Genomic DNA, 25983 nt, shown 5'->3' with positions numbered 1-25983 from the left:
GAAATCGACTAGGACAGACAAGATATATATATATATATAAATGTCAAGAACGAACATCACGGAGCATCAACAGCAATACACAAGAGAAAACGTTATTTATTCTTATGCCCTATGTGCCTTTTTTTTTGTCCTTCATCATTTGCGTAGTTGTTTAATTGATTCCTTCCAATATCTCCATGTATGTTTTTGTTTTTTCCCCCTGTGTGTGAGAGGGAGCTTGATCTTCAGGGGTAGTTTAGTTACCATGTATTTCACCTTTTGTAGACGTACAACAACAGATGCGGATTGTTATTCCCCTATGCTTTCACTGAAGTAACACATATCCAATAGCTTACAAAGACATACATCTGGTACCGGTGGCGGTGCGGGAAAAAGACTTGGACTACTAGGAGTGATTTGTGGGTACTTTTATTGCGTATTAAAAAAAAAAATGCAGGTTGAGGTCCCGAACTACGGCCCGGCTGAGGTCCTTCGTCTTACTTCTGCATGCAAATGCGAACCCGACAGAACCGTGCTTGGGGAGGATGAGGTACTCGTACACAACACATATGCGGGTGTCAATTTTATTGACACTTACTTTCGAACAGGTCTTTACAAAAAGCCCCATCTTCCGTTTGTTCCAGGTGAAGAGGGCGTGGGAACTGTTGTCAAGAAGGGGGTAAAAGTGCTTTCTCCTGACGTTGGTCAACGTGTGGCCTACTATGGCACTGTAACTGGCTCCTACGCAACGTACACTGTTGTAAAGAGTGCGAATACGGAGGTGCTGCCAGATGGCGTCGCCGACAAGGCAGGTGCAGCGCTTATGTGTCAAGGTCTAACAGCGCACTACCTCACACACGACAGTTACCCTTGTGGGCCTCACTCACGCGTTCTCGTTCACGCCGCCGCAGGTGGTACAGGGTTGCTCGTGTGTCAAATGGCCAAACTCCGCGGCGCTTTTGTCGTTGGCATCTGCGGCGGGAGCGAGAAGGCAGAACTCGCGCGCAACGTTGGCCGCGCCGATCATGTTGTGGATTACCTGGCCTTTCCGGACTGGGCGGTGGAGGTGCGTAAGTTGGTGCCCGGTGGCTTTGATGCCGTTTACGATGGGGTGGGAAAGAAAACGTTTGAAGGAAGCCTCTCTGTATTACGCCCACGTGGATACATGATTTCGTTTGGTAACGCAAGTGGTGCCGTTGAGGCGGTGACGCCGCTCCGACTTAAAGATGCTGGAAGTGTTTATTTGCAGCGGCCATTCCTCGGTGATTTTATTTGTGATCCTGAAGAAAAGAAGCGGCGCGTTGCAGATTTGTGGAATTGGGTCGCCTCCAACAAACTACAGGTGGTATACGGCCAGGAATTTCCCATGGCGAGGGCTGCCGAGGCGCACCGTTACTTGGAGAGTCGCATGTCTACTGGCAAAGTTCTGCTCTGTTGCAGTTCCACAGGGAAGTAACGTGGACACGATTGACAGTGAGGTCGTGGTGTCACTGTGAACGCGACTCTGGAAGGTCAATGGTTAATTGGACAGAGCCCTTATTATTATTGTTTGATTTTTGGTGGGGACATGTGGGAAAATACGTCTGGAATACAGCTTCAGGAGAGAACAAAGCGACGAGAGACATGATTGAATGGGTGCAAAGGAGCAGGCAAGCACAAAGAAAGTTTGGGGCAAATAAAGGGGGCGATGCAGCTAAAATTAAGGGTTGTCGCGAAGCGACGTACTTGGTATTCCATTATATATACATCTATACAAAATGTATTAATTTGTGTATGTTATTATTATTATTAGTCTGTATTTTACGTGGGGCCCTTGTTGTTGTGAGAGTCTGTAATACGCAAAGAAATTCCTTATTGTTGGCTGAGTTTTGTGTGTCAGTCTACATTTTTTTTTTTGGTGGTGTATGTAAAGTATACCACGTGTGCATCGGCATTGAGGGAGGAACAGGCAGGCATGCGTGCGTGCGTTCACGGGTGGGGGAATGAACTTTTATTTTGTCTTGTGGGAAGAGGGCGAAAAATGGGGCTGTTGCTTTTTTAATTTTAATTTTTGTCTTGCTGTTGTTGGCATGCGCTCTAGTCTTAGAGGGTGTTTGGGAACCTCTTTTAAAAACCACCACAACTGTAGTAATAAGAGAGGGAGGGGTCTGGACAAGTTTTGACAAACAGAAAAAAACAAAAAAAACAAAGTTCACCTTTACAGTGAGGTTTTCTTAGAGCGTTTATCACGAGCTCACTCGCGGCTGCGTAAGATTTCATGTTTTCTCAAAGAGCGAGGGTGTCAGACAATGAACCTCCCTCTCCAGTCACGAATGATATTCCTGATGGCTGGGAGCTTGTACCCACCCCGGAGGACTCCTGCTCCATCCTGAGCCGGAATGTAAACCCATGTAATGCACTAATTACAAAGTTGCAAAGCTATGAAGAGCAAGAACCCCATATGAGGGACACAGAAATGACCGTCAACGAGGCGATAAAGCAGGAAGATATAACCAGGCACATTATTTCTTTTCCCAAGTTGAGCACACGATGGCAGGAGTCCTATAGTGCCTCAAGCTTTGATAGCGATGAATCTTCATTGAATTGTGACATCTTGTTGCGTGATAGAACACGTTCAAGTGCCACTGCTGCAGAAGAAATACTTGGGCAACAGTTTGAAGACAGTGACTTGCTTCCACTTCCGTCCTCAACGCGTCCTTCATCTGCTGCTTTCAAGAGAAATTTATTTTCTCCCAAACATGACGCGGACACCAGCATTCATGATCAATTATCGCATGCTTGTTCTTTCATCATTTGTTTTTTGAGCAATGGCACGTACAGTTTTATTTGTTTGTGTACTTCTACGCTGCGAAAGTATTGGGCAGCTTTTTGCAACATGATGACCCTTAGTAACGCCACTTATTGTTGTGTTTTTGCAGCAACAACTGTATTGGTAGTTGAGTTTGGGGCTTTAGTAACGCTGAGGTCATCCAACGAGAATACTCGTTGTTGCCTGCCCAGAGTGGCTTTCAGAGCATCTCAGTTGGTCTGCGTCTTAATGTCGGTCGTAGGGCCGCTACTTCGTCTTGGTGAGAAGCTGTTGGGCGCACTTTTTCACTACCCTGCGACGACACCGTGCCCCCAGTCAGGGGAAGAGAGACTCGAAAAAACGGGAAAAGGTGACAGGGAAACGAGGGAGGGGAAGGCGCAGGTACACGAGGCGCAGTGTTTGACACTTTTGAAAACTATTCTTTCCTCTCTACTAAAGTTTGTTCTGCTCACAAATGAGGGTGAAGGCACCACTGTAAAAAGAGAAACGCCTGCTGATGACGAAGATACCACAATAAATGAAACCAATGAACCCACAGCTCACCGTGAAGGAGATATAAGGTCATCTTCAGGGGAGGAACGGATTCGCATAATTTTGTTGCTGTTGATTGGTGTTGGCGGGGGTGTGATGTCTCAGTACGTGCTCGTGTGGTGTTCCTGAAGGAATGCGCATGCCCTGGAGCGAAGTTCTAGAGAAGGGCTAGTAAGAGCGACGGAGATAGGAAAACAAAAAAGAGTTTATATATATGTATATATAAACGTATATATCTGATTATTATTAGCAAACGGGGCTGAGGAAGCCGTGTGTAGAACAGAACATCACCACAGTTGCGAAAGCTAGAGGTGCGCGGAACGGAAGGGGAGTTCATGTCATGGTGGGGGTGAGGAAGGCAAACAACAAGGTTATTACATCTTTTATGCATACGGGAGTGGGTCAGGATGATATTGTTGGCGCTGAGTAGTGGGTGGTGGGGGATGCCAGGACGGAAATGAAGGGAAATACATTTAACAATGGAAAGGAATAAAATATCGCTAAGAAGAAGAAACAATGAGAAGTGGTTGATGATACCTATATTGTTCAAGGTTGTTTTGTTTGTACTTGTTTTTGGGTGCATCCAAAACATGCCGCAACACATGTTACAAAATGCAGACATGTTTGTGCAAGTGTCTCTCTGTTTTCCCTGCTATGCTTCCACGGTGAGGAAAAAATAATATATGTATAATATATGTGTATATCTACATATACATTTGTTTTGTTTTTATTTTGCATGTGTGTGTGTTTGCTTGTTCTCTCGCGGAGGAGGTCTAGTTTTTAGTTACAAGTTGTGTGTTAAAAGAAACGAATTGCTGTAAAGACAAAATAAAGAAGTTTTAGTTGTATGCTGCTTGTTGATTGTTGATTGTTGTTGTTGTTGTGTCTCCTCACTTTTTGCTTTTTTTTTTCAGCGTTTTGCGCGTGTTTGTATGTGCGCCAAGACACTTCGGAGCCGCCTAAGTGGTGGAAAGACAAAAATAGTTGCGGGAGTCGGGACAAATTAGTTGTTTGGTGGACATCATGATGGAAGAAGGCGCTTGTTTTTTTTTTTTTTTGTCGTTTGTTTTTTGCTTTTGTCGTTCCGTTTCATTTTCTTAGTCTCTCTGGCCATCTCTCTTCCTCACTGTCTGTGTGTGTGCTTGTCGTCAAGCCCGTCTTCCCTCCCACTGAAGTCATCTCGCGGCGTCATGGGTGTGCCGACGCTGCCACGAAGCTCGGCGACGGTGACAGCGCACACTTTTTTGTTTGTTTGCTTGCTTTTAGAGCTTTTGCACGGAACTTTCATGCCGCGCTGGCTCTGTCACTGTGAGGTTGGCTGTGTGTGGACTAGAAAAAATGAATGCTCGCGGGACTTGCTTTGACGTGGTGGGATATGAAGTGAGCGGAGACGTAGCGAGGCTGCCCTCACAGTAGCGGAGAGCGAGAATGAGTTGGGGTGCGAAGAGGAACCAATAGTGTATACCGCGAGAAAACATGCGTATACTCTGACGTGTGTGTTGCGTGGTTTGCTCCACGGTCGGAACATGAGGCACAAGATAGTCTGAGGAAGCACCGTATCTTTGATGCGTTTTCTTTGTTGTTCAAAAATACAACAAAAAAAAAAGTTAATTTGCAGTGGAAGGGGTTGGAGAGTTTACGGAGGCGCGATGTATTTACACGCGAAGTTTAACATGTTTTGCTGTTAAATAGGTGAAAAAGCATATGCGTCGTGCGCGAATGCCTAGATACCCAGACTCATATGTACTAGATAGAAATGCTTTGGGGGCACATATGGGGACATGGATTATAGTCACTTGAGTGCAGTGACACACGTAACTGCTAGTTGCTAAGTAGAGGTGCAATAAACATATATGCACGTAGAAGGTAATACAAAAATGCCGCTGTGTGGTTCAAATGCCTGAGTGGTAAGGGACCACTCGTTATGTGGTTTTATTTGTTGTTTTTGTTGTTCCTCGTGTCTTTTTGAATGAGTTCAATGGCTCATACTCCAGTTAGTATCGTAGAAATGGTTCGTGTCCGTTTGGAGGAGACGTGAAAAAGTGGCTTCGACCATCAATGAGCGTAAGCGGCAGAGGAGGGAGGGGTAGATGAGGCCTACGCCTACCCCGTCACGCAGCCGCATGATATGGAGTTCGATAGCGTGTTATTCCTTATTCGTCGAGTCGCTTGCAGAACTGGGCAGCTCAGTAGATGCATACTTCACTCTTCACACGGTGTGTGTTGGCTGGTTTTCCTGATGCACGGTAAGTATTTGTAGCAAGCTGTGCGGTGGAGGGTAAACCCGTCTTTTCTGCAATCCTGAAGACAGCAATAATTTGGGCATCGAAAATCGCCATGAAACGACTTGGGTCTTCTTGGCGGTCGTACTCCTTTGCTTTCAGAGAAGCGCCAACGGTGAGACTTCAGTGGGGGCCGGTGCATGCCAATCGTTTTCCACACACACAGGAAGAGAGAGAGAACTCTTCCTTGCTGGTGTTCTATCTATTTGCGGAGGTGTGGCTTCCTCTGTTTTTTTTTCCGCCCCCTCCTTTGGCTAAGGCGTAAGTGCGCACGGGCGTGTGACCCCCAATTTTTGGTGTCGTATTTCTTTTACCATTTATCTTTTTATTTTTATTTTTGATTCTGCCAGGTATGTGAGGTGAAGCGCCCCGTTTCGACGTAGTGCGACGCATCCGAAAGACAAAAATAAACTTTCTCGTGGCACAGTCTGTTTTTTTTTTTTTTTTTTGTTGGAAGTGGCGTCTGTTTTTGCTTATAATGAGTGCTTTGACACATGTTCGTCTCTCTAGAGTTATTGATTTTCTTTTTCTTTTTGGCCTCTATCGCTCTTTATGCGTGTCTGTGTGGTTGGACGCACAGAAGCAGCGTTAGATTGGCTGCCTTCTACACTTTGTGCGTGAAGAAAAGCCAGTACAGAGGCAGGGAAGAAAACAAGAGAGAGAGAGAGAGAAAGGACACGAAGACAAACGCGATCTCGCAGTGTAGCGTGCATCAGTGTGTGAAATGAAACTGCTGAAGTTTGTCAATTGTGATGCCCCAAATGTCGCCCCCGAGATGCTTCAACTATCTGTAGAGGAACAGCGGGCTTGTGTCCTCTCCAATGGGCATAGCGGTAATGGGTGTAGGGAGCAAGTGGCAAAGAGTTGGCGTCTCATCAGCGCTGCTGCCTCGATGGAAGGTGCATATTGGCTGCTGAAGGATGATAATACGCCTATAGGGCCGATTGACAAGGTTCTGCTTGCCACGCGAGACGGTGCAAACGTGGATTGCACCAAAATCCCAGATGGTGTTGAGGAGAGTCACGTCAAGGAAGTTGATCTTCGCAGTAAGATGGGCAAGCAACTTCAGCGCAGCCGACAAGAGTACGGCCAGACGTTTAAAACGGCGGCGAAGAACGCGGCACTATTGATGGATGCAGACCGACTGCGCGTGGGTCGTGAGGAGAAGGCCCGGCGGGAGCTAAAACGCGTTGTGGAGGCAATTGAGAACGGTGAGGAAGCTGTCCGTAAAACACGTGTAAAGAGAGAAGACAACAGCAAGAACAGTAGCGGCTCAAAGAAACGCTGATAACGAGAGTTTCATCCTGCCGTTGTGTTTCTTTCTCTTCATGTGTGTATGTGTGTGTGAGAGAGAGAGAGAGAGAGAGAGGAAATTTGATGCAGTTAAGCTGTGTATTCATAACATCCAGCGTATAAACGCCCTGGGTTCCCCGAGTCTTTACTTGTACCACCTACGACTACAGTGAGGGAGGAACGAGCAGCGTGAAGAGACTAATGGATGCGTGGGGATGTCAGTCACCAGGTATATACATATGAAAGAAAATGGGAGTTAACACTTCTTTACGGTGCTCTTTGGTGTTTGCCTTTGTGTTCTTTGTGCTTCATGTGCGATGTGTTTGCAGCCTTTTATGTTGTTGTTGTTTTCTGACGTTTTTGTTTGTGTTTGGTAATGTGTGTTATTGTGCGTTTCCAGTGAGGTGATGTACGATGCTGGTCCCTTTCGTGTGCCTTTTCCCTTCGACCCGTACCCGTTGCAGCTGCATGCCATGGAGGCCATCCGCGGCGGGTTGGCGGCGGGAGACGTCGTCGTGCTTGAATCACCCACCGGGACTGGCAAGACACAGGTGCTTCTTAACGGTGTGCTGTCGCACGTCTTTGAGCCTATTGTAGCTTCAGGAGGCAACGACGCCGCACTGCTTCAGCAGCAGAATGCATCACCACCGAAAACCGTGGCCTCAGTCCCTCCTTTGGCAGAGGCGGTTGGACGCGGCCGCAAAAGACAGCGAAAGGGAAAGGCGACTGATAAGCAACGCACGAGGGTTTCTGCTCCAAAAGCCGACGAAGATGTGTTTTTGCTAGAACACAACACAGATGAGGCGATCTCTGAGCGACAGCGTGAGTTGGCAATGATGGGTGGCAGCTCATCTTTGTGTTCCTCCTCAAGTTCCTCATCTGTGGCAATTGCCGATGACGATGATGAGGTGAGTGACGATGAATGGGAACCATGCCTGCAAGCGTTGCAAAAGCCGAAGGTATACTTCTCTAGTCGCACCCACACGCAACTGCAACAGCTCACCGAGGAGCTGGGTCGAACCGTGTTTGCAAGGCATCCGGTTCGTCCGCGCCGTCGTCAGCACATAGTCATTGGTGGCGAACATAACAATGAGGCCGTGGAGCCTGTTTTGGATGACACACCACACATGCTGCGTTATGTTCATGTGGCAGGGCGGCAGCAGCTTTGCATAAATGCTTCTTTAAGGGCTGCAGCAGGTAACAACAACGAGCGTCTGAATGAGTTGTGTCTGGAAGCAATGAAGTACGAATACTCCAAAGAGGGCCGCGCAGCGCGCAAACAACAAGAGATGCGAGGCAAGTTCTCTTCCCTTGCGGATATCGAAGATAATGCTCGCTGGGGCAAAGTGCCAAATGGATGTGGCTACTGCCGGCGAGAACGGTTGAAGATTCTGAGAGACTATGTTAATATAGCACCTCGAGGACTTTTGGAGATGCGGGAACTTGGAAGGACCGTCGGTGCTTGCCCGTTTCTTGCCACTCGCGAACTGCTTCGTGGAGCTGATGTCGTTTTGATTCCCTACAGTTACCTTGTTTCACCCGAGGTGCGACATATATTGCTGTCAGGGACGGCAACAAATGCATATGAAACAGCAGCACAACTGGAGGAAGCAAAAAAGCATAGGGACTTTGATACTACTACTACCGCTTCGCACTTACACCGTACCATGCCGTTCGATCAAGACTCCATTTTGCCTCCCAACTTCTCTGGGGATGTAATTGTTGTGGATGAAGCACACAATCTCGTGGATGCCTGCCGCAATGCGACTGCAAGCACGGTGTCATCGGTGGACCTGTCACTGGTGCGGCGAATTCTTGATGGATACTGCAGCCTCTACGAAAAGAGGCTCCTCACACGCAACAAGCAACGCCTTCGTGAGATGGTGTCATTTGTCGATAATTTGTTAACGTACTTAAACGTGACGTCTGTGGAACAAACTAACTCAGCAGCAGCGGTAGTGTGCACTTTTTCGTCTTTTGTGTTTGATGCGAATGTGGACAACGTAAATGTTTATAGCTTTCTGACCTTTTTGAGTGAGAGTCGCCTTTTACCGAAACTGCACAGTCTTGTGGCATTCTTGACCTTGCGTGGGAAGGAGTCTTCAGAGCAAGAAAGGCACTCACTGGCCGCAACGGGGCGAAGCATCCACAGAGGTGGAGCCAACAAGGCTGCAGATAATAATACAACTCGTGGGGGAGCAACGGATGCAATTCTTTTGGCTGCCGATCAGGATCCTAAATTGGTTACGGGTGCGCTGTATAGATTTGACGCCTTCTTGCGTTGGTACAGTCGCTCGGATGAGCACTCACGCTTTCTCCTGCGTCGAGCACCGGTAGAGGGAGAAAAGGGGCCAACCGACATTGTTACGCTTCACTTGCTGCAATTAGAGCCCGGAACACATACACTGTTCCCAGTGTTAGACCAAGTACAAGCGGCTGTATTGGCTGGTGGCACCATGAAGCCGCTTGCCCTGACGTGTGATTTGCTCCTACGATCTCTCAACCCACGCCAACCATCTTCAGCTTATGCGGATGAAATGGACGACATGACAAACTTGGAGAGGAAACGGGGAAACGTCTTGACAGAGAAGAAGGTCCTTTTCATCGAGGAGGGTCATATCGTTCCGTTCTCATCCATTGCGGTGTTTACATTGGGTGTTGGTCCAAGTGGTTATCGTGTGGAACTACAACATGCGACACGTAATCAGTGGGATCGCCAGTTTGAGGAGATTGCAGCTGCATTGCTGAATTTTTGTCGTGTCATACCCGACGGTGTGATTGTTTTCTTTACTTCGTATGAGATGGAGGAAAAATTTCTGAGAATTTTGCAACAAACTGGCCTGTATGACGCAATTAACGATGTGAAGCGCATTTTTCGTGAGCCGGGGCGTCTCACCACTTCGAGGGTCCCCGCTCAGCGCAGCGAGGAAGGAACATCCTTGTCTAACGCGGTGGATGCAATGTTGGCGGAATACGCCCAATGGATTCGCACCGAGTCTTCGGGAGGTGCACTTTTGTTTGCCGTCATGGGTGGGAAGCTTTCAGAGGGCATTAATTTCAACGACGATCTCGGTCGCGCCGTGATTGTTATTGGGTTGCCGTATGCCAATCCCAGTGATGTGGAGTTACAGCTGTATTTGGGTCACATTGTTAACACACGTCTGCTGCGGGACTCAACCTCTGCAGGGTCGAATACGCCCACTTTGGGTGTTGTCAAAAATGAGGGATCTTCACCATTTAATTCTTCCGCGGAGTGGGGCCTCTTTACGGACCTCTGCCTACGCACTGTCAACCAGAGCATGGGTCGCTGCATTCGTCACGCGGCGGACTACGCCGTTGTGGTCCTTTTTGATGCACGTTACGGGGAACGGCCTGACATACATCGTCGTATTGCCTCGTGGATGCAACCCTCTGTCCGGGTGACGCGCACCTTTGGTGAGTGTTTTAGAGGCGTGAGAGATTTTTTTAAGGCTTTACACTGACGTCAGAATGCGTCTTAATGCGTGTTGGATATGTGCAGGATTCTGCTTCTCCCCGTTTTTCTTTTTTTAAGTGCGTATTTGGAGGCAATTTATTTTTATTTTTTTGCTTGCAACATTCTCGCGCATCCCTTGCCCCCTTCGTTGCCTTCCGCTACATTAGACTGACCGTGACAAATTGTTTATCCGCTAAGGCGTAGGCTGGATGCGCCTTGATGTTGTTTTGCTCCTGTTTTTTTTTTTTCTTTCTTCCATGACGCATGGCAAAAACTTATTTTCAGCAAGAGAGTTTCTCTGTGTGTATGTGTGTGTGTGTGTGTGTCTGTTACGGGAGAGAGGAGGGGAGAGGGGCGATACTGGAAAGGAATGATCATGAAAGTGTTGAGGGTGTTAGTGTACGTGTTGTACTGTTGTTACTATTATTATTTGCATCACGGGTAGTAATTATAAATTTATCAACGTTTTTACAGCGCGTAGAACCATATTTATTTTTACTTTTGGTTCTTCCTTTCCGGCTTCTTGCGTTGGTGTGTGGGTTATTGTTGCCGTTGCTCCCCGTGTCTCTCTGCAGCCGTCACAGTGACGATGGCATACTGAGGGGAGCAGTCGATTTGCACCACTCCGCTAGCACCACTCAATTTGGTGCGATCGTCGTCTTCCCCTGCGGCGGTGTCGGAGCTACTTGTGTCATCTTCGTCGGTAATGTCGGAAGTGGTGCCAAACTTCCACGTGTGGGTGTGTCACGTGGTGGCGAAGAGTCGTCCGCCCATCGACCCTCCGCTGACGATGATTGAGTGTTTGCAATACCATCGTGCCGAGAGCTATGTCTCGCTGGCTCTGAGGAACAAAATGACTTGTTTTTTTTTTTTGCATCATTGCGCCCAGCCATGCGATGACGGCAAGAGATTCTGTGCAGTTCGATGGCTTACTTGCTTCGCCGAGAGGGTTTGACTGGGTGGAACCCACAGTGATGCGTATCAATCTTGCCCCTTGAAATTCAAGGGGCGAAGTTGATGAGCATGAACGATTTTTCATTTGATTTGTTGCGTTTATCGCCGTCATTGATATCATTGTACAAAGAGCGTGATGCGACTCACGCGGTACGTATTTGTGCGAGTTGCCGCAAGAAGCTTGTTGAGCGAATACGCACCACCAAGGGGAAACATTTAGAGCCATGAGTTAAATGTAGGAGGCGGGCGGAACGTTCCCGGATACTCTTCTCACTGAGTCCTTGTGAGTGTAGTATAAAATACATTAATACAATCTTTGTTGGTGTGCTCTTCCAGAACGTCTCTGGCGTCTGTATGGGTAAACCTACATTATATTTGCGATGCTTTCCTTTCCTTTCCATTCTCTCTCTCTCTCACACACACTGTTGTGTGGTAACCACGTGGTCCGCCCCTCGCTGCTTGCGCGCTCACTCAATGGAGGATCCCCGCATGTTCTGAGAATTTTTCTTTTTTACTTTATCACGCCTGTTGCTTGCGTCAAGGTGGAGACACAAAGTAACCCTTACCCTCATTCCCGCCACTCACGCACAGAAAAAAAAAAAGAGGAAAGGAACGGAAAAGGAAAAAGTTGTTTTCATTTATTAATATATTTATATATACGTATTAATTGCATACACGTGAACAAGAAGAAATCAACCATGACACACAAGAAGAATCCCCCGCCATACGGGTTGGGTCAGAGTCAGCAGAAGAAAAAGAATACTCATGCAAAGAATGCGCCCAATGGAAGTTGTTCATTATCGAAGATCATTGCGAATGATTCTTTACTTGCGACCGAATATGAAAAGAACGCGACCTCAAAGAGCCTTTATGGTGACTCCACCGCACGCATTTCAAGCAACCTGAATAACATTCATGATCGAATCCGCCTTCGCGCGTACCAATCTGTCTTGAGGTGCATTAAGGGAAAGTCTTTGCTTCACATTGGATGTGGCATGGGGCTGATATCGTTGATGGCTGCACGTAGTCTAGCCTCCGTTGTTGTGGCGATTGACAACTCTGCCATCGTTGATGCAGCACGGGTGGTTGCAGAACAAAATGGACTGCAAAACATTAGTTTCTTTCGTGGATCTCTGCGTGAAATGGTGGAAAAGTTTCCCGTAAAGAAGTTTGACGTTATTCTCTGCGAATGGATGGGCACCTTCCTTGTGAACGATCCGCTGCTGGAGGATGCCCTCTTTGCGCAGGAAAATCTTTTGGCTGAGGGCGGCGTCATGTGCCCGGATGGCTCGTCAATCCACATTGTTGGCGTCAGCGACTACTCCTTTCACCTAAACACGGTAGAGTACTGGAGCAACGTGTACGGCTTTACCATGGAGCCAATGAAGCAGCTTGTGCGTAAAGAGGTAGAAACCTGCGCTATTCCCTTGTCAAACATTGTCACTGACACTTGCCTGGCTCACACCGTCAATATTCAAAGGTTCAGAGGTGCCGATGAGAAGGATTCCGAGAATGGTTTTGTTGTCCCATTCAAGGTGAGGGCGACGTGTAACACGACGGTGAACTACTTGACTTTCTTTGTCGACGCCACCTTTACAAATCAGCATGACCCCGGTGCCAACTTCGTCATTGGTATTCGCCCTGGCGGTGGCAATGCCTGGACGGAGACAAGCGTCGGGCTGCTTGACCCATTGCCACTTAATTGCGGTGAGACGCTCTCGGGTGAGTTGCGCGTCCGTGTATTGGACAGGGAACGGGGCACGACGTTGGTGGAAGTGAAGGCACAAACCGATGGTGCTGTGGTGGCACAGAAGACGACGGGGTCATATGTCTACCAGAGCTTCTAGTGAACTATGGCGTATAATTATCGTGGACTTAGCGACGATGGAACGCGCGGTTTTGCGAGGACGGAACAAAAATGGAAAAAAAAACAGAAAAAAATACAAATAAATTAACGAGAGGAATAAGCTGGCCCCTCCCTGTGCGGGCGTACATGCGCATGTGTGTTATTTGCAGGATAGTGTCGGGGTGGGGTGGGGGGACGAAACGTGGTGTGCGTGTGTGCATGCATGCCTGCATAAGACATGGTGAAGGAGCGAATAATAAATTTAATGCGTGCCAAATGTAATATCACGACACATTCCCTAACACACATTGCACGGGCGTACGCACGCATACAGGCAGTCGTATTGCGTCACAAACGAATCGAGAGAGCAAGACAAATACGTAAAACTTAAACTAATAATAATGAAAAAAGACATGTGAGAACAACGCCTTAAAAAAAAGTGGGAACACGTGGTGAATAAAGTGTAGAACCTAAACTTAGTTCTTTTTTCTATATATATATCTGCTCTTTGCTGCATGGACCGTAAAGACGATGTGGAGTAGGAATGGTCATGCGTACAAAAACAAATGAATGCGACTACGAAGTTCCTTCAGAAAAGAAAAAAAAATGGAGAAGACGTATGGAGTGTGGAAGAGTGTATTGATATATATATATATATAATCTCTCCTTTTGTTTGTGTGTGTGTGTCTGCCATTTTGCAATGCAGTGTGTGTGTGTGTTTGTTTGTTTGTTTGTTTGTTTTGACTGCACTTGTGTGTGGCATGCGCGCAGGAACGCACAGCGGCAAGTGCTTTTTCTTTTCTGCACTGCCTTCTCTTTCTGCTGCTGCTGCCATGAATGCCAATGCATTTAGTAGGACATAAGGGAGAGTGGTGGAAGGAGAGAAAGATTTAGCCCACACCAGCTTCTTCGCTAGGTTGCTGCTGTTACTGTTGTTTTTCATTACAGAGAGAGCGAGGGAGGGAGTATCGGTATTTAATTGGGCGACTGTTACTGACCTCGCACATACACACACATACACACACACACACACACACACACACACACACACTCTGTCTATTATTAAAGGGGCAAACTCAACTTGCCGTTCTAGTTTGTCTGTTTATTTTTCCACTGTTGAATGTTGCACCGTTGCCGCATTCTGTGGACGGCAGATTTTCGGACCTCGTCAAAGATATCTGACGAGTTCAACAATGTTCTCAACCGCAGCGGTTGGGGGTTTGATCACGTTGCGATTGACATGGGTGCCCTCGCCGGTGCGGCGGGTCGCCTTACGCGGGATCTTATCGGTCAGGATCGTGATACAGAGACCGTCAAGGTGCTGCACCGACAGGTAACAAATGTTATTTTGCGCCGCATACAGCCCAAAAAGTCGCTTGCAATCTTTATTGATGGTAGTGAGCCACTATGGAAGGTTCGCCACATGCGGCTTTATCCAGGGAAAAAGTTTGAGGGAAAATTTTACCGTAGTGCAGCCTCTCCAATGGTGTACTTACTGGAGGACAAGATGCGGCAGGTTGCAGTGGACCTGCGTACGCCACCGAAGGAGTTTGTTGTTAGTGGTGCTGGAGTTCCTGGACCTGTGGAGGGCAAAATTTCGTCTTGGATGCTTGATCTTGCCTCCCGGGCTTTGCCTGATGGCGCCGTAACGCTTTCCCCACCATTTTTGTCTGGAACTCCGGCGGAGGTTACCTTTAATGATACCTTTTGCCTTATTGGTGGGACGGATTTGTTTCTCTCCGCTCTTGGGGCCACACCATTCCACAACATTACAACTATCACACTTCAGCAAGGTGAAATGAAGTCGCTCTCTATGAGTGAGTCTCTTGAGTGGCTCGCGATGGATCACCTTTTGAAAAGCGAGACATCCGATAATGGTGATCAGGGAGTGGGGCGACAAGAACTTCGGAAGAGACTCGCATTGGTGCGCACGGACGTTGTTTTCTTGTACCTGATGGCAAACGGCATCTCTGCCACAGAGCTTAGTGGACTGGGGGTCAACTTCAAGGACCTGATGGAGGCCTATACTGCAGAAGAGGGTACTGGGGCCCACCAGCAACATCTTTTTGAGGAAACACCAAACGACACCTCGTTGATGTTGTCTCCTGGGGTGCTGGAACGTGTTTTGTCTCGGGCAACCCGCAAATCAGGTGGGACACCGAGACCATGTCGTCAATCCGCGGATTATCTTGAGGTGCTCTTGCAAACTCACGCAATGATATGTAGCGGAGGAATTAGAAATTTTCGCTGGACACCGGATGATAACGACTCTGTCCCAGAAAAGCCTCCAAAGATTCTTCTCGAACGCTTCCTTAGTCATCTTAAATACCTGAATACATTAGCTCAGGAAGAAGCAGGAGGAACACAAGGAGATGTCGCGTCCGCCGCGAAAGCATTAAGTACGGAGGGCCAGAGTAAGGCCCCTGTCGCGGCCGTGGCGTCTGTTGACTGGACCTTTGCTCTTACAGGTTTAGAAACCCTTCTTTTGAGTGCACCGAAGCCAGAGATGGTTAACCAGATTATTCCAGTCTTTACGAAAGGGCATGCCTTGCCTACTGGTGTTGCCGAAGACATTGTTAACACTAAGAATGTAATAGAGGCGATTGAAAAGGCACGGAGCATTCTACAACTAGTGAGGGACGACAGCTTGGACGAAGGCGGCGTTGCTGTGAGGGAGCACCCTGCATTGAATCATCATCCATCACATTACTTTGTGCGCACGCCCGGTTCTCGTGGTCCTCCGCCGGGGTGGTCGTATCAGAGCATTAACCTGGGTGTGCGAGCGGCGGCACTTGGGGTACGGTATCGCACTGGCATTGGAGCATCAACAGTGACGTCGCGTGTCTTGGATGGTGTGGGTGTGGCGTCGAAGAACACCCTTTTTGTGTACAACACGTTCAAACAGGATGACAGCTGGAATGAGGAGCCATGTGGAGAAATTAACTCTCCTGGGCTATTAAGGACAATGGAAGAGCTTTCGACACTTCGTGTGGTAACATGGAATGTGCAATTCAGTCGTCACAGTGGCGAGCGTACCCCGCTGGGTCGAGAAGGCATTGATTGGTGCACACCAACACGCTATGTGGCGCTTGCCAAGACATTAGAGACCCTTGATGCAGATGTGATTGGGATGCAGGAAGTGGAGCCGGCATGGTGGAAGTACCTCTCTGAGCAGCCATGGGTGCGGGAACGTTATGCGCTGTCTTGTAATGGAGATAGCCATGCCATTCGTCCTTGGGGTGTGATGCTGCTTGTAAAGCGTCATTTGCGTGTAGAGGGAATGCATCATGCAAATGTGCCTGCTTTCTCCGGCCACACCAGTGTCATGCCGGAAGTGACTATTGCAATCTCCAAAAAGGTTCCAGTGACGATTGGGTCACTTCATCTGCTGGCACCGTACAATAAAAACAATGTTAACAATCGTACGACGCAGTTGGAAAACCTGACGAAGCGGGTGCGCACACGCTCCTCTGTTTCTGGTGTGTTTAGTGGCGCCATCGTCATGGGTGACTTTAATGACTGTGCGGGTAATTATTTTGCATTTCCACCCGAAATGGGCTTTAAAGATGCCTGGTCGCTCCTTCACCCAGAGGACGACAGCAAAGGTGAGGGATACACCATTGACGGCAACCGCAATTCATACGCGGGCCACATCATCGAGCGGGAGTTTTTTGGCCGCGCTGATCGTGTGCTATTTGCTTCCCGTCACCTGCAGCCCATTCACACGGAGCTGGTCGGCACCACCCCTGTTCGTGAGATGGGGATCACGAGGCAGGTGAACTGTGACAAGGCTGTTCCTGAGTACTTGTACCCCTCTGACCACTTTGGTCTTCTTGTCGAGTTTCAGGTGGTGTGACGTCGTCCATCCAAACATCGCAGCATTGTATGGGGAGGAGCCTACCTGTAGCGGGGCGATGTACTACAGGGCCAAGAACAACTACAACGGGGGACTGCTTTCCACTTGAATACAATTTCTTTATTTTATTAGTTTTGTCTTCACATTTATGTTTCTTTGTTTTTACTCTGCTGCCCCCACAGTATTATCCTTTTGCTTTTGGCGCGTCTTATGTCTTCTTGGATGTGCTGGTTTTCTTTTCCTGCCTCTCTTTTCTGGTTGCTGTTGGTCACAGGAGCGAGGGAAACATCCCCACACACTAGTGGAAGAAAACAAGAACGCATACACGCGTACAACAACACCGACACCAACCACAGAAAAGGGGGTGAATAAAAAAAAAGTTTCAAGACACTTTTCTTGTCATCTGTTTGTATTTATTGTTTTTTTTTCCTTTGCTTAATGTCCTTTCGGTACACGAATAACCTTGTGGGGGCACTGAAGCACAGAATGATGCTTGAGAGTTCCCATCGTGAGTTGGTGCGGCGTCGATTCACGGGTCACTGCCGTGGTGTGGAAGTGGTGTGCAGCGGCTACGGCACAGTGCTTGCGGTGCGTCTCGTTGATAAGGTGGCATGGGAGCCGTTTTACCGCAAAGGCCTATCATCCTCAACTGCGGAGGGTAACAGTACATCCAATGATAATGCTGTCAGCCCCCCTGTCGGAGGTGCAACTGTGGCGCCTGTGGATTTTGAAAAACTTGCCGAGAGCATCAAGGCGGCGTTGTGGGTCGCGACGCGGAAGATACGCTCCGCAAAGGAGGAGGCGCTTCAGCGGAGCCTTTCCCACAATAAACAGATGCGTGCAGGGGCCGATCTAGCGCATTGGTATGAAGAGGATGCGAACACACTTCGACCGTTGGCGTTCGAGGCGCTACAACATGAGACAGCAACGCCGTGGATGCAGTTTGTTCAGTTTGGGAAACACGAACATGCAGCGGCATTGCTTCAACATGAGTCGGGCGAGCAGGCCGGTGAATGTTGCACCGGAGACACGAAGAGGGATAGTCTGGAAAATGCAGAAGGGCATTGTGTTACAGCACTGGATGCGAAAGATGTTGACCCCACATCTATACCAATTGGATCTGTGCATCCACTGTTTCTTCCTGCACTCATTCAGATTGAAAGCCGTACATCTAGTTCTCTAAACGATGAGGCTATCCGTCAGGAGCAGTGGCGGGAGATGTCTCGCGATGAGCAACTCTTCTGGGAACGCGTGGAGTTGATTCGAAAAGGGCAAGTGGCTGTGATCAAAGGCGGTCACAAGCGCGACTACGCAGATGAGGCGGCTGTCGCCAGCGATAGTGCGGTGGATAAGGTACAACTACGGTTTACGCAGTGAACCAAGAAACAGTTGAAGAACTTTACACGCGATGGGGAAGAAATTCTCAAAAATGGATGATAACTACAAAGTTGTATTCTGCTTTGTGTTGCGTTGTTTCTTTTTTGCTTGCTGTTTTTTGTTTTTTTTGTTTTTTGTTTTGTTTTGTATACTTCATCCTTCTCTTTTTACTTTTTTCTTTTCTTCTGTATGCTTAATAGTGGCCTCATAATACTTGCTCCACGCCCAACCTATCGAACACGGTTGCATTGCTGGAGTGACGACGACAAGTGAGTGGGATTGCGGTAATTAACACGTAACGACGCTATCCTGATCACTACCTTCTTCAATTCACGGCAAATACGTGGAGCTGCGTGCCTGTGGCGGAAGTATGTTTTGCTGTACCCCTAGGCGTTTGACAGTGGTTACCGACACATGCCTTCCAACAAATTTTGTGCATGCGACAGACTTGGCTTTTTATTTCCCTCGATTTCAGCCACGTGCGCACCTCCGCCCGCATGGCATTCCAGAGTTGCAAGACGCTGTGGCGTTACTTCAGCCAGCGGGGGACGCGTTACAGCGACGATGGTCCAAACCCAGAGGCATGGGTGCAGCGGAGTGGGGAAAGTGCCGCGACAAGGCTCTTGGGTTATTGTTTCGCGGAGAGGAGATCATGGAAAACGTGGGTGGACTCAAAAATTTTGCTACGGCTGATATTTTGCGGTCAACAGCTGCGGTGAAATTTGAACTTCTCAACGGTGTCGAGCATTTACCGCGCTCTGATTGCGCCAAACGTTGTGATGTGTACCGTTCGATCCTCAAACAGGCGAGCTATCTGCTTTTTTTTAACGACAGTTGGGATAAGTCCGATGTGCAGCAAATAGACACTGCATGTGTCATTGTTGCTCACTTTGTTCGTGCATTTTGTGCGCTGTACCAGATGCCTTTTCATGCGAAGCAGGAAGATGGCGTCAAGAAAAAGTACGGTAATATTTCTGCCTGGTCCGTGGAGATGGATGAGGTAAACGAGAACGGAGAGAAGTTTCTCACGTCATCGATGGTTATGGATCGTATTGAGGAACTATTAAAATTGAGTAGAAAGGCGGCCGAGACTCACGCCGAAAAGAATCCTGAGCTCCGCTGGCACGTACCTAAGCTCTTGTTGCTAAAAGGTGTCTTTACAATTCCTCTAACAGGCCACCTTGGACACGCTCAGGAATGCATTAATGAGTCTGCTAAACTGGTTTACGAGTCCCTGCGAAGGAAGCAGCCCATTTTGGATGACATTTTGCCTCATAAGCAGGAACCCGAGTTGGGTCTCTTTATGCTTGCCCAGGCGGAAATGACAGCTCGTGTGTTTGACTGGTCCGTTGGACCAAATAAAGTCGATAAAAGTGTAATTGAGATGTTTGAGGCTGCCGCCAAGTTTTACTCCTCACCTTGCAACACCTCACTCGAGGCAGACGGCATCATGTCGGCAGATGGGATTGAAGAACGACGGTTTGAGACGGACGCATACATCTCCTGTTTGCTGAGTTATGCTAATTTTTTGTTGAATGCCCCACGACCCCCGGGAACTTCGCGCCGTGACTTTCCCGTATTCATGCCCAAGCAATTGTTCACCATGTCTCCCATTTCCATTGTGTCGACTTCATCCGATACTATTTTCACAGATGTGCAAAATCCGGTGACGATGTCTGTTGATGTCGTTCGTAGGCGGACAGGTGAGACGCTTGAGCGAGCGTTGAAGCTCAACCGCATTTTGTACCCAGACCATAAGCAGAACCCCAAGGCAGGGTGGACGCTGCTTGCCATGGCGTCCCTCTATGCGGATATGAGGGACTATTTGTATGCAACAGGACTTTTTTCGTCGGCGGAAAAAGCACTTGTGGAGAACTATGGAAATTATTCACTGGAACGACTGTTAGCCCTCAAGTTACGTTATGAATTTTTGGCCGGTGTGGGATCTGATCAGGAGGCAAAAACAGTAGCACATGAGGTGGTGCATGTATTGAAGCACATTGATTCGATGCCGCTTTTATGATGCCAGCAATCGCCATATGAGTAAACGCGGAAGACGTGGAGTGAGAGGGGGAGTGCGTAGTGAGGGCAGAGGAAAAAAAAAAACAAATCAAGAGGAGGCGAGGTTCTGCGTGTATGTAATGTATATGTGGAAGTGGGATACGAAGACTATCGTGCTCGGTAATATTGACTACGTAAAAATATTCTTTTCTCTCCGGTGTTGTGTTGTAACGGGGGCCGCTATTATTTGGTTCTTTGTGTTGTTCTTGTCCTAACGTTGCTTGAGCGGGAGAGACACGCCTGAGCGAGGAAAAGCCGTTGGTGGCCAAATGAAAAGTGGAGTATGAACTGAGTGCTCTCTTCGTATCTGTTAGGCACGGTGTGGGTGGACACCTCGGGTTTGAATTTTCTTTTTCTTTTTCTTTTTTATTCTGTTTATTCTTAACCAGTTTTGGGTGCAAGCATAGCAATAATAAAATAATACAAATAAGAGCAAGAAGGACCTGTGTGAAGCGTCAACACCTCGAAGGTCATACTTTTATATAGAGGTGTCTTAAATTGCGGAGAGGAAGCAAAGAGAGAGAGAGAGAGGGAAAAGAAAAGGAAAGAAAAATAGCACTAGGGGAGTCTGTGAGGTATTTCGGTGTCTTTTCTGATGATTGAAGAACAAGTGGAAAACTCTTCCCCGCCCTGTTGTGCCAAGCCGGAGGTTCGTGGTTATGCGTTGAAGCATAGGGATGACGATGGGTCTTTGGTGGAAGCTCATGCCATTGGAATGCATAATGACGTTGGGGACATTTTACCTGTGGAGGAAGCCTACTCGTCAGTTCGTGCAGTTCTTGCAAAGTTTCTGGAAAAGTTGCACCGCACCCATCCCTTACGTATTATTTGGGTACTCATTCTCATACTTCTTGTGACAAGTGGGAATGCGATGCAAATCATTGGGCTAAACTTTTGGATTCGCTCTTTCCCTAAAGATGGGGCACCCGGAAACTTCGCGACTCTTGCCGTTTCATCCTTACTGTTTGGATTGTTTTTTTTGCTTATGCTGGTGATATACCTCATTATTGTGAGACCATCTCTTGCGTTTCTTCGTTGTGCTCGCGGGTGGTGGCTGCTGTTTCTCATTGGTTTGGCAGACGCAGTGAACAGCTACATTGCCATCTACGCTGCCTCGTATACACCGGAGGTGTTGCAGGCTGTGTTTACCACCCTTGTCCCTGTCTATGCAGCAGGATTTACTAAGTGGATTTTGAAGGATCCGAGGAACTATTGTAACATCTGGGTCTTCGTGTCCTTCCTTCTTATTGTTTCTGGGGTGGTGGTGGCTTCCACATACCAGTTCGCACGTGGTTTTGGGGGTACGTCAAAAGACAAGGCATGGTGGAGCTTGTTCTTTTTCTTATCTGTCCCCCCCACGGTCTTGATGAACATCTGGCAGAGTTTGTACATGCTTTGTTTTACGTATGATCCTTCGTTTGAGGAACATCAGTTTCTGTCGGAGCAGGCGGATCCCATGCCGGGGTCACAGCGAAACAATCAAACGGAAGTAGATTTGAGTACGCAAAGCACTGAAAGAGGTACTGATAGCGAATACAGCGACGACGAAGCCAGTCCCACGCAGGAAAGGAGTTCTGCGAGGCCAGAGGTCGCCTCCGGCGACATCCATGTTTTGGGGAGAACTGGAGACTCCTTTATTCGTCGTATGCAGGGAAGCGATGCCCTTGTGAAGCTTGTCATGCTGACTTGCGGGACGAATATTCAATTTGTGTTGGTTATGCTCGCTCTTCCCATGGACGCCATCCCTTGGTGGGGCGGTAGTCACAGCGTGCAGGATGCGTGGACTAATTTCTCTGACGGACTCTGGTACATATTTCATTGTGAAAACACTTTCATCTACTGCATGGTGTACACCGTGGGGTTTGTCTTTACGTATGTTGGTTCAGCCTACCTCAACCAACACAGCGTGACGTTGTGTTCCATGATTGGTCAACTTTCCTCGCCCTTTACGGCCTTGATACTAATCATTGTGCCCAAGTGGGACCTTGAGAAGGGCTACACGCCGTGGTACATAAGTCTCATAGCGATTATTTTGCTTTGCGTAGGCTCATTTGTCTACACCTTGTGGGAAGAAAAGACCGAACAAGAGAAGGAGGCCGGGGAACACCGGTTAAAAGAGACACTGCTGTTTAATATGCGGTTTTCGACTCCAGCCACGAGGCTGAGACGCAATTCAGTCTTTTTCTCCACGGCACACGAGTAGTGGAGGTCAACGGATTTTCTGCATAAGCAGCGAGAAAACTTAAGGATTGGTGGGCAGTGTGCATGTGTTTATATTGCATATGGGAGGGGTGACTTTTGTTTCCCTTTGTGCTTGTTTGTGTATGTGTGTGTGCGGTTGTCCAAACTCACAGATACGTTTGCCAAGTAATTAACAGCAACGCGTCTCTCATCTCAATTACTTGTCCGCAGCAATACAATCATGTGGAAATAAATACCCAAGTCTCATCTTTTCTTTGGCTGTGCGTGAGTGTTGGGTGCATTCACTCGAGGCGTACGTGCAGCAGGTGTGGTGGATACTCCTAACGCAGCCAAGACAACAAAAGCAACAACCGTAACAACAACTTGAATAAACATAACTGTGGCAAGGGAGGTAAACGACGTAAGAGACAGAAAAGGGAAAATGGCACCAGAGCAATTCCAGTGCAACGCGGGGAAAGTGACGGACCGACAGCAAAAAAAAAAAAAACGTAGGGTGGGGGGGAGGAAACGGTGGAGGCAGAAAGATAAAAAAAAAAGGCACAAACCTGAAATGCGGAGCCATTTTTTCTTATTTTTTTATTTTTGTTTTCTTTTTTGTTTTACATTTTTTTTTTTAAATGTGACTGCAAAGGCCACAAATTTCCTGCTTAGATACAAAAGCCAAGGGCCTCTTCTTTTCTCTTCTTAGGTTGGGGGCGTGTGTGTGAATGTGTGACTGATAACTTTTTGTTTCTTGTTTTTTGTTCTTTTTATCCCACCCCATGTCCTGTTGGAGAGGCCTGAATTACCCGCAGAGATGGTCATAGGGGTGAGCGTACGAGAAAAAACAGCGGCGGCCGCTCGATATTGGCGACATTTACGCTTCAAAACATTACGACGCCGGTTGTTGACTCCTCATGAAGGAGAAATACGCCTACCATCGCCCTCACGTGAGGTGCACGGAGTTGCATTGCCCCCGTTGCGTATTAAAGTATCAACCAGTCATGAGGAGCTACTTCGATGGCTTCAATTGGAGTACTTTGGCTTTTTTCACCCAACCTCCATCAAAGAAGGATCAGAGGATTGCACCAATTCTGATGTCTGCGTCCACGTTGGGCCGCCAAAATCTCTTGGGTATCCTTACACCCTTGTCTCTGAGGCCAGCAATTTTAGTGAAGCAATTCGTCAAATCGAGGAACGTGCCACCTGGGAGGAAACAGACTCGGTTAGGAGTCTACACTCTACAAGGTGGATTACGCAGCCGCTGCTTGATGGGTTCGTTTCTCGTCGGGTTGTGGCCCATGTCGGTTTAACAAGTGGTAACATTCCACAAACGCTAGCGGTGGCCAGTCGACTAAAGTTGGAACTCTCACCGAGTGAGGTGTCTCCATACTACTGTGCCAGTGATCTTTTGTCCTCATGGGGACTTTTTGGCGTTCCAGATCCAAACAGTAAGGAGTTTAGAACCGACGATGTGAGTCGCCTGGTACAACTGGCGCATGCTAGTATCGTACTTCCCATGTATCGGGGCCTCTGGATGAATGGAGCCGCTCTTTGCAATGACAAGGGCGATGCTGTTTTGATATTAGGACCACGACGAAGTGGGAAAACGACGTTGGCACTTCACTGCCTTGCAATGTCGTCACCTCGTCTTCGTGTTGTGGGTTTGGAGAACTTTTACCTTGCCGAGACAGGCAATCTTGTCGACACCACGTCGGGCTTAGATGGATTGGAGGTGCTTCTCATGGGTCTTCCCACCTCCGTGAAGGTGGGCGTTGGAGCTCTACTGGGAACACTTCGTGCGAACCCCATGTTGGTGGAGGCAGCCCACACCTTTCAGCTTTCTCCGTCCACGATTCAGCAGCTTATCCGAAACAACGACTCGACCATTTGGAATATTGGCTCGAGTCACCAGATTCATATTGAGGAAGCCTTTGGACGTCAGCGTTGGTGCCCCACAATAATTGCACGATTAAAAGGAATTTTGATACTGAATTGGGATGTCCAGGAACTTTCCAGGTCGCATTCACGCGTTAGCTCGCAGGTACTGAAGTGGGATAGCAGGGAAAAGGGTCTTCGGTTGTTGACTGCCCTTGCGGAGAAGAAGACAGGCACTCTTTTTAAGGGGCATTATCTTCTACGTTCATTGTACGATGAGAGGAATGCGATGACCTTGCTTGAGAACTTCATTTTTGGTGCGAATGACTTCTTTGTGCCTCCACTGTATGAGCTGCAAGGTTCTGTTAGTTTTGATGCTGCGGTAAAACTTATTTGCAACCATATCTTGCAGCGGAGCGATTCTTAAACTGAGTATTCCAAAACATATACTGCAGAAAACAACTAAGACCCCCCTCCCCCAAAAAAAAAAGTCTTCTGCTGGCATAGCTACAAATATACCCAGAACGAAAAGTAAAAAAAAGTGAAGGGGTCGACGCTACTCCTTGGGGACAAATTTCTTAACAACTTGCACACAAGAAGATTTTTTTCTTTTGTTTCATCTTGAGCTGTCTCTGCTTCCACAGTGAGTCATGTCTGGGTTGATGGGGTGATGGAGATATGGTGCCAGCTGTTGGGTTTTTACATGTGTTTTGTGGTTCATCTGGTCCTGATGTTTCACCCTGCAATAAATCAAAGCGATGGCGAAACGTGGAGTGCCAATGGTGTTTTACGGGAAATGCTCTTTGACTCTCTTTGTAGTTTGCGAAGTGCCACATGGTGTAAATGACGAAGCACACTCATGCGACGCCGTCTTTTGCTACAAAGAGCCACCGAGACCATCCAGGCAGCAGGGGAAAGCGCGCATCAACAACTCTACGATCTTCTTGTGCAGGGCAGACTTGTGGCCCAAGACGGGTTTAGCTGCAGTTGGTTGCTCGCACTGTGCCGTTTGGCGCTTGCATCCCTGTTGCCTCTTTGTTTTTATGGGTTTTTTTTTTTCACAGCCGTAAAAAAACAAAACAAAAAAAAAACGACAATCTTCTGGCGGCGGGGCCGCCCCTTCTTCACACAATAAACGCAAAAACGGCTGTATTCGACAAATCCCGTTTTGTATGGAGTCTCCGTCTTTTTTTTTCTTCCACGCCCACGCTTGCCGGGGTGAATTCGGCGCTGGGGCGAAACCGCGTTTCAAACTTTCTGTTTCTTCTTGTTTTCCTTCACTTTTTCGCATCGCCCCCAGTGGAAGAGGAAGCTTGCAGCCGCTTCTCTCGCGGGATTTTTGCGGGTGCAAAAAGGGGAGGGCCGCAAGCGTGAGTTTGGGCGAACGCCCCACACAAAGTCACCCGCAATGGGCCGAGCACCGCCGCCCGACTTCGAGGCGGCTTTTGCAGATTTGCTGCT

The 25983-nt window shown here is 48.0% G+C and overlaps 10 protein-coding genes and 2 pseudogenes across 10 annotated transcripts, besides 22 other annotated features; 11 read left to right on the top strand and 1 right to left on the bottom strand.

Moving 5' to 3' along the window:
* Nucleotides 1-22: 22 nt before the first annotated feature.
* Nucleotides 23-42: a microsatellite.
* Nucleotides 43-430: 388 nt separating this feature from the next.
* On the top strand, nt 431-1435 carry TraAM80_03631 (quinone oxidoreductase; the record flags this gene model as incomplete). Its single annotated transcript, XM_029380586.1, has 1 exon — nt 431-1435. One exon carries the CDS (start codon nt 431-433, stop codon nt 1433-1435), a length of 1005 nt encoding a protein of 334 aa, XP_029239397.1.
* An 801-nt stretch (nt 1436-2236) lies between these two features.
* On the top strand, nt 2237-3448 carry TraAM80_03630 (uncharacterized protein; the record flags this gene model as incomplete). The annotated part of the gene is made up of 1 exon (XM_029380585.1): nt 2237-3448. One exon carries the CDS (start codon nt 2237-2239, stop codon nt 3446-3448), a length of 1212 nt encoding a protein of 403 aa, XP_029239396.1.
* Nucleotides 3449-3526: 78 nt separating this feature from the next.
* Nucleotides 3527-3555: a microsatellite.
* Nucleotides 3556-3995: 440 nt separating this feature from the next.
* Nucleotides 3996-4035: a microsatellite.
* A 120-nt stretch (nt 4036-4155) lies between these two features.
* Nucleotides 4156-4203: a microsatellite.
* Nucleotides 4171-4241: a sequence feature (A-rich).
* An 85-nt stretch (nt 4242-4326) lies between these two features.
* Nucleotides 4327-4572, top strand: TraAM80_03629 (hypothetical protein; annotated as a pseudogene).
* A 907-nt stretch (nt 4573-5479) lies between these two features.
* On the bottom strand, nt 5480-5741 carry TraAM80_03628 (hypothetical protein; annotated as a pseudogene).
* A 162-nt stretch (nt 5742-5903) lies between these two features.
* Nucleotides 5904-5944: a sequence feature (A-rich).
* An 88-nt stretch (nt 5945-6032) lies between these two features.
* Nucleotides 6033-6053: a microsatellite.
* Nucleotides 6054-6255: 202 nt separating this feature from the next.
* Nucleotides 6256-6275: a microsatellite.
* Nucleotides 6276-6325: 50 nt separating this feature from the next.
* Nucleotides 6326-6889, top strand: TraAM80_03627 (uncharacterized protein; the record flags this gene model as incomplete). The annotated part of the gene is made up of 1 exon (XM_029380584.1): nt 6326-6889. One exon carries the CDS (start codon nt 6326-6328, stop codon nt 6887-6889), a length of 564 nt encoding a protein of 187 aa, XP_029239395.1.
* Nucleotides 6890-6947: 58 nt separating this feature from the next.
* Nucleotides 6948-6970: a microsatellite.
* Nucleotides 6971-7301: 331 nt separating this feature from the next.
* On the top strand, nt 7302-10376 carry TraAM80_03626 (putative DNA repair helicase; the record flags this gene model as incomplete). The annotated part of the gene is made up of 1 exon (XM_029380583.1): nt 7302-10376. The coding sequence occupies one exon, from the start codon at nt 7302-7304 to the stop codon at nt 10374-10376; it is 3075 nt and encodes a 1024-aa protein (XP_029239394.1).
* A 292-nt stretch (nt 10377-10668) lies between these two features.
* Nucleotides 10669-10699: a microsatellite.
* A 1214-nt stretch (nt 10700-11913) lies between these two features.
* Nucleotides 11914-11948: a microsatellite.
* A 73-nt stretch (nt 11949-12021) lies between these two features.
* TraAM80_03625 (putative arginine N-methyltransferase) lies at nt 12022-13170 on the top strand (the record flags this gene model as incomplete). The annotated part of the gene is made up of 1 exon (XM_029380582.1): nt 12022-13170. The coding sequence occupies one exon, from the start codon at nt 12022-12024 to the stop codon at nt 13168-13170; it is 1149 nt and encodes a 382-aa protein (XP_029239393.1).
* Nucleotides 13171-13811: 641 nt separating this feature from the next.
* Nucleotides 13812-13828: a microsatellite.
* A 57-nt stretch (nt 13829-13885) lies between these two features.
* Nucleotides 13886-13910: a microsatellite.
* Nucleotides 13911-14171: 261 nt separating this feature from the next.
* Nucleotides 14172-14220: a microsatellite.
* Nucleotides 14221-14289: 69 nt separating this feature from the next.
* Nucleotides 14290-17025, top strand: TraAM80_03624 (RNA editing complex protein MP99; the record flags this gene model as incomplete). Its single annotated transcript, XM_029380581.1, has 1 exon — nt 14290-17025. The coding sequence occupies one exon, from the start codon at nt 14290-14292 to the stop codon at nt 17023-17025; it is 2736 nt and encodes a 911-aa protein (XP_029239392.1).
* Nucleotides 17026-17463: 438 nt separating this feature from the next.
* Nucleotides 17464-18402, top strand: TraAM80_03623 (uncharacterized protein; the record flags this gene model as incomplete). Its single annotated transcript, XM_029380580.1, has 1 exon — nt 17464-18402. The coding sequence occupies one exon, from the start codon at nt 17464-17466 to the stop codon at nt 18400-18402; it is 939 nt and encodes a 312-aa protein (XP_029239391.1).
* An 88-nt stretch (nt 18403-18490) lies between these two features.
* Nucleotides 18491-18597: a sequence feature (A-rich).
* Nucleotides 18496-18589: a sequence feature (GA-rich).
* A 175-nt stretch (nt 18598-18772) lies between the features above and the next one.
* On the top strand, nt 18773-20425 carry TraAM80_03622 (uncharacterized protein; the record flags this gene model as incomplete). The annotated part of the gene is made up of 1 exon (XM_029380579.1): nt 18773-20425. One exon carries the CDS (start codon nt 18773-18775, stop codon nt 20423-20425), a length of 1653 nt encoding a protein of 550 aa, XP_029239390.1.
* Nucleotides 20426-20808: 383 nt separating this feature from the next.
* Nucleotides 20809-20846: a microsatellite.
* A 120-nt stretch (nt 20847-20966) lies between these two features.
* Nucleotides 20967-21014: a microsatellite.
* A 44-nt stretch (nt 21015-21058) lies between these two features.
* On the top strand, nt 21059-22666 carry TraAM80_03621 (uncharacterized protein; the record flags this gene model as incomplete). The annotated part of the gene is made up of 1 exon (XM_029380578.1): nt 21059-22666. The coding sequence occupies one exon, from the start codon at nt 21059-21061 to the stop codon at nt 22664-22666; it is 1608 nt and encodes a 535-aa protein (XP_029239389.1).
* A 93-nt stretch (nt 22667-22759) lies between these two features.
* Nucleotides 22760-22798: a sequence feature (A-rich).
* A 201-nt stretch (nt 22799-22999) lies between these two features.
* Nucleotides 23000-23028: a microsatellite.
* A 198-nt stretch (nt 23029-23226) lies between these two features.
* Nucleotides 23227-23280: a sequence feature (A-rich).
* A 181-nt stretch (nt 23281-23461) lies between these two features.
* On the top strand, nt 23462-24949 carry TraAM80_03620 (uncharacterized protein; the record flags this gene model as incomplete). The annotated part of the gene is made up of 1 exon (XM_029380577.1): nt 23462-24949. The coding sequence occupies one exon, from the start codon at nt 23462-23464 to the stop codon at nt 24947-24949; it is 1488 nt and encodes a 495-aa protein (XP_029239388.1).
* A 641-nt stretch (nt 24950-25590) lies between these two features.
* Nucleotides 25591-25613: a microsatellite.
* Between the last annotated feature and the right edge of the window lie 370 nt (nt 25614-25983).

This window comes from Trypanosoma rangeli (assembly GCF_003719475.1).
Source record: "Trypanosoma rangeli strain AM80 chromosome Unknown Tra_15.4_contig_00096, whole genome shotgun sequence".
NCBI classification, from domain to species: Eukaryota; Euglenozoa; class Kinetoplastea; order Trypanosomatida; family Trypanosomatidae; genus Trypanosoma; species Trypanosoma rangeli.
This window is presented reverse-complemented; position numbering and strand designations above follow the sequence as displayed.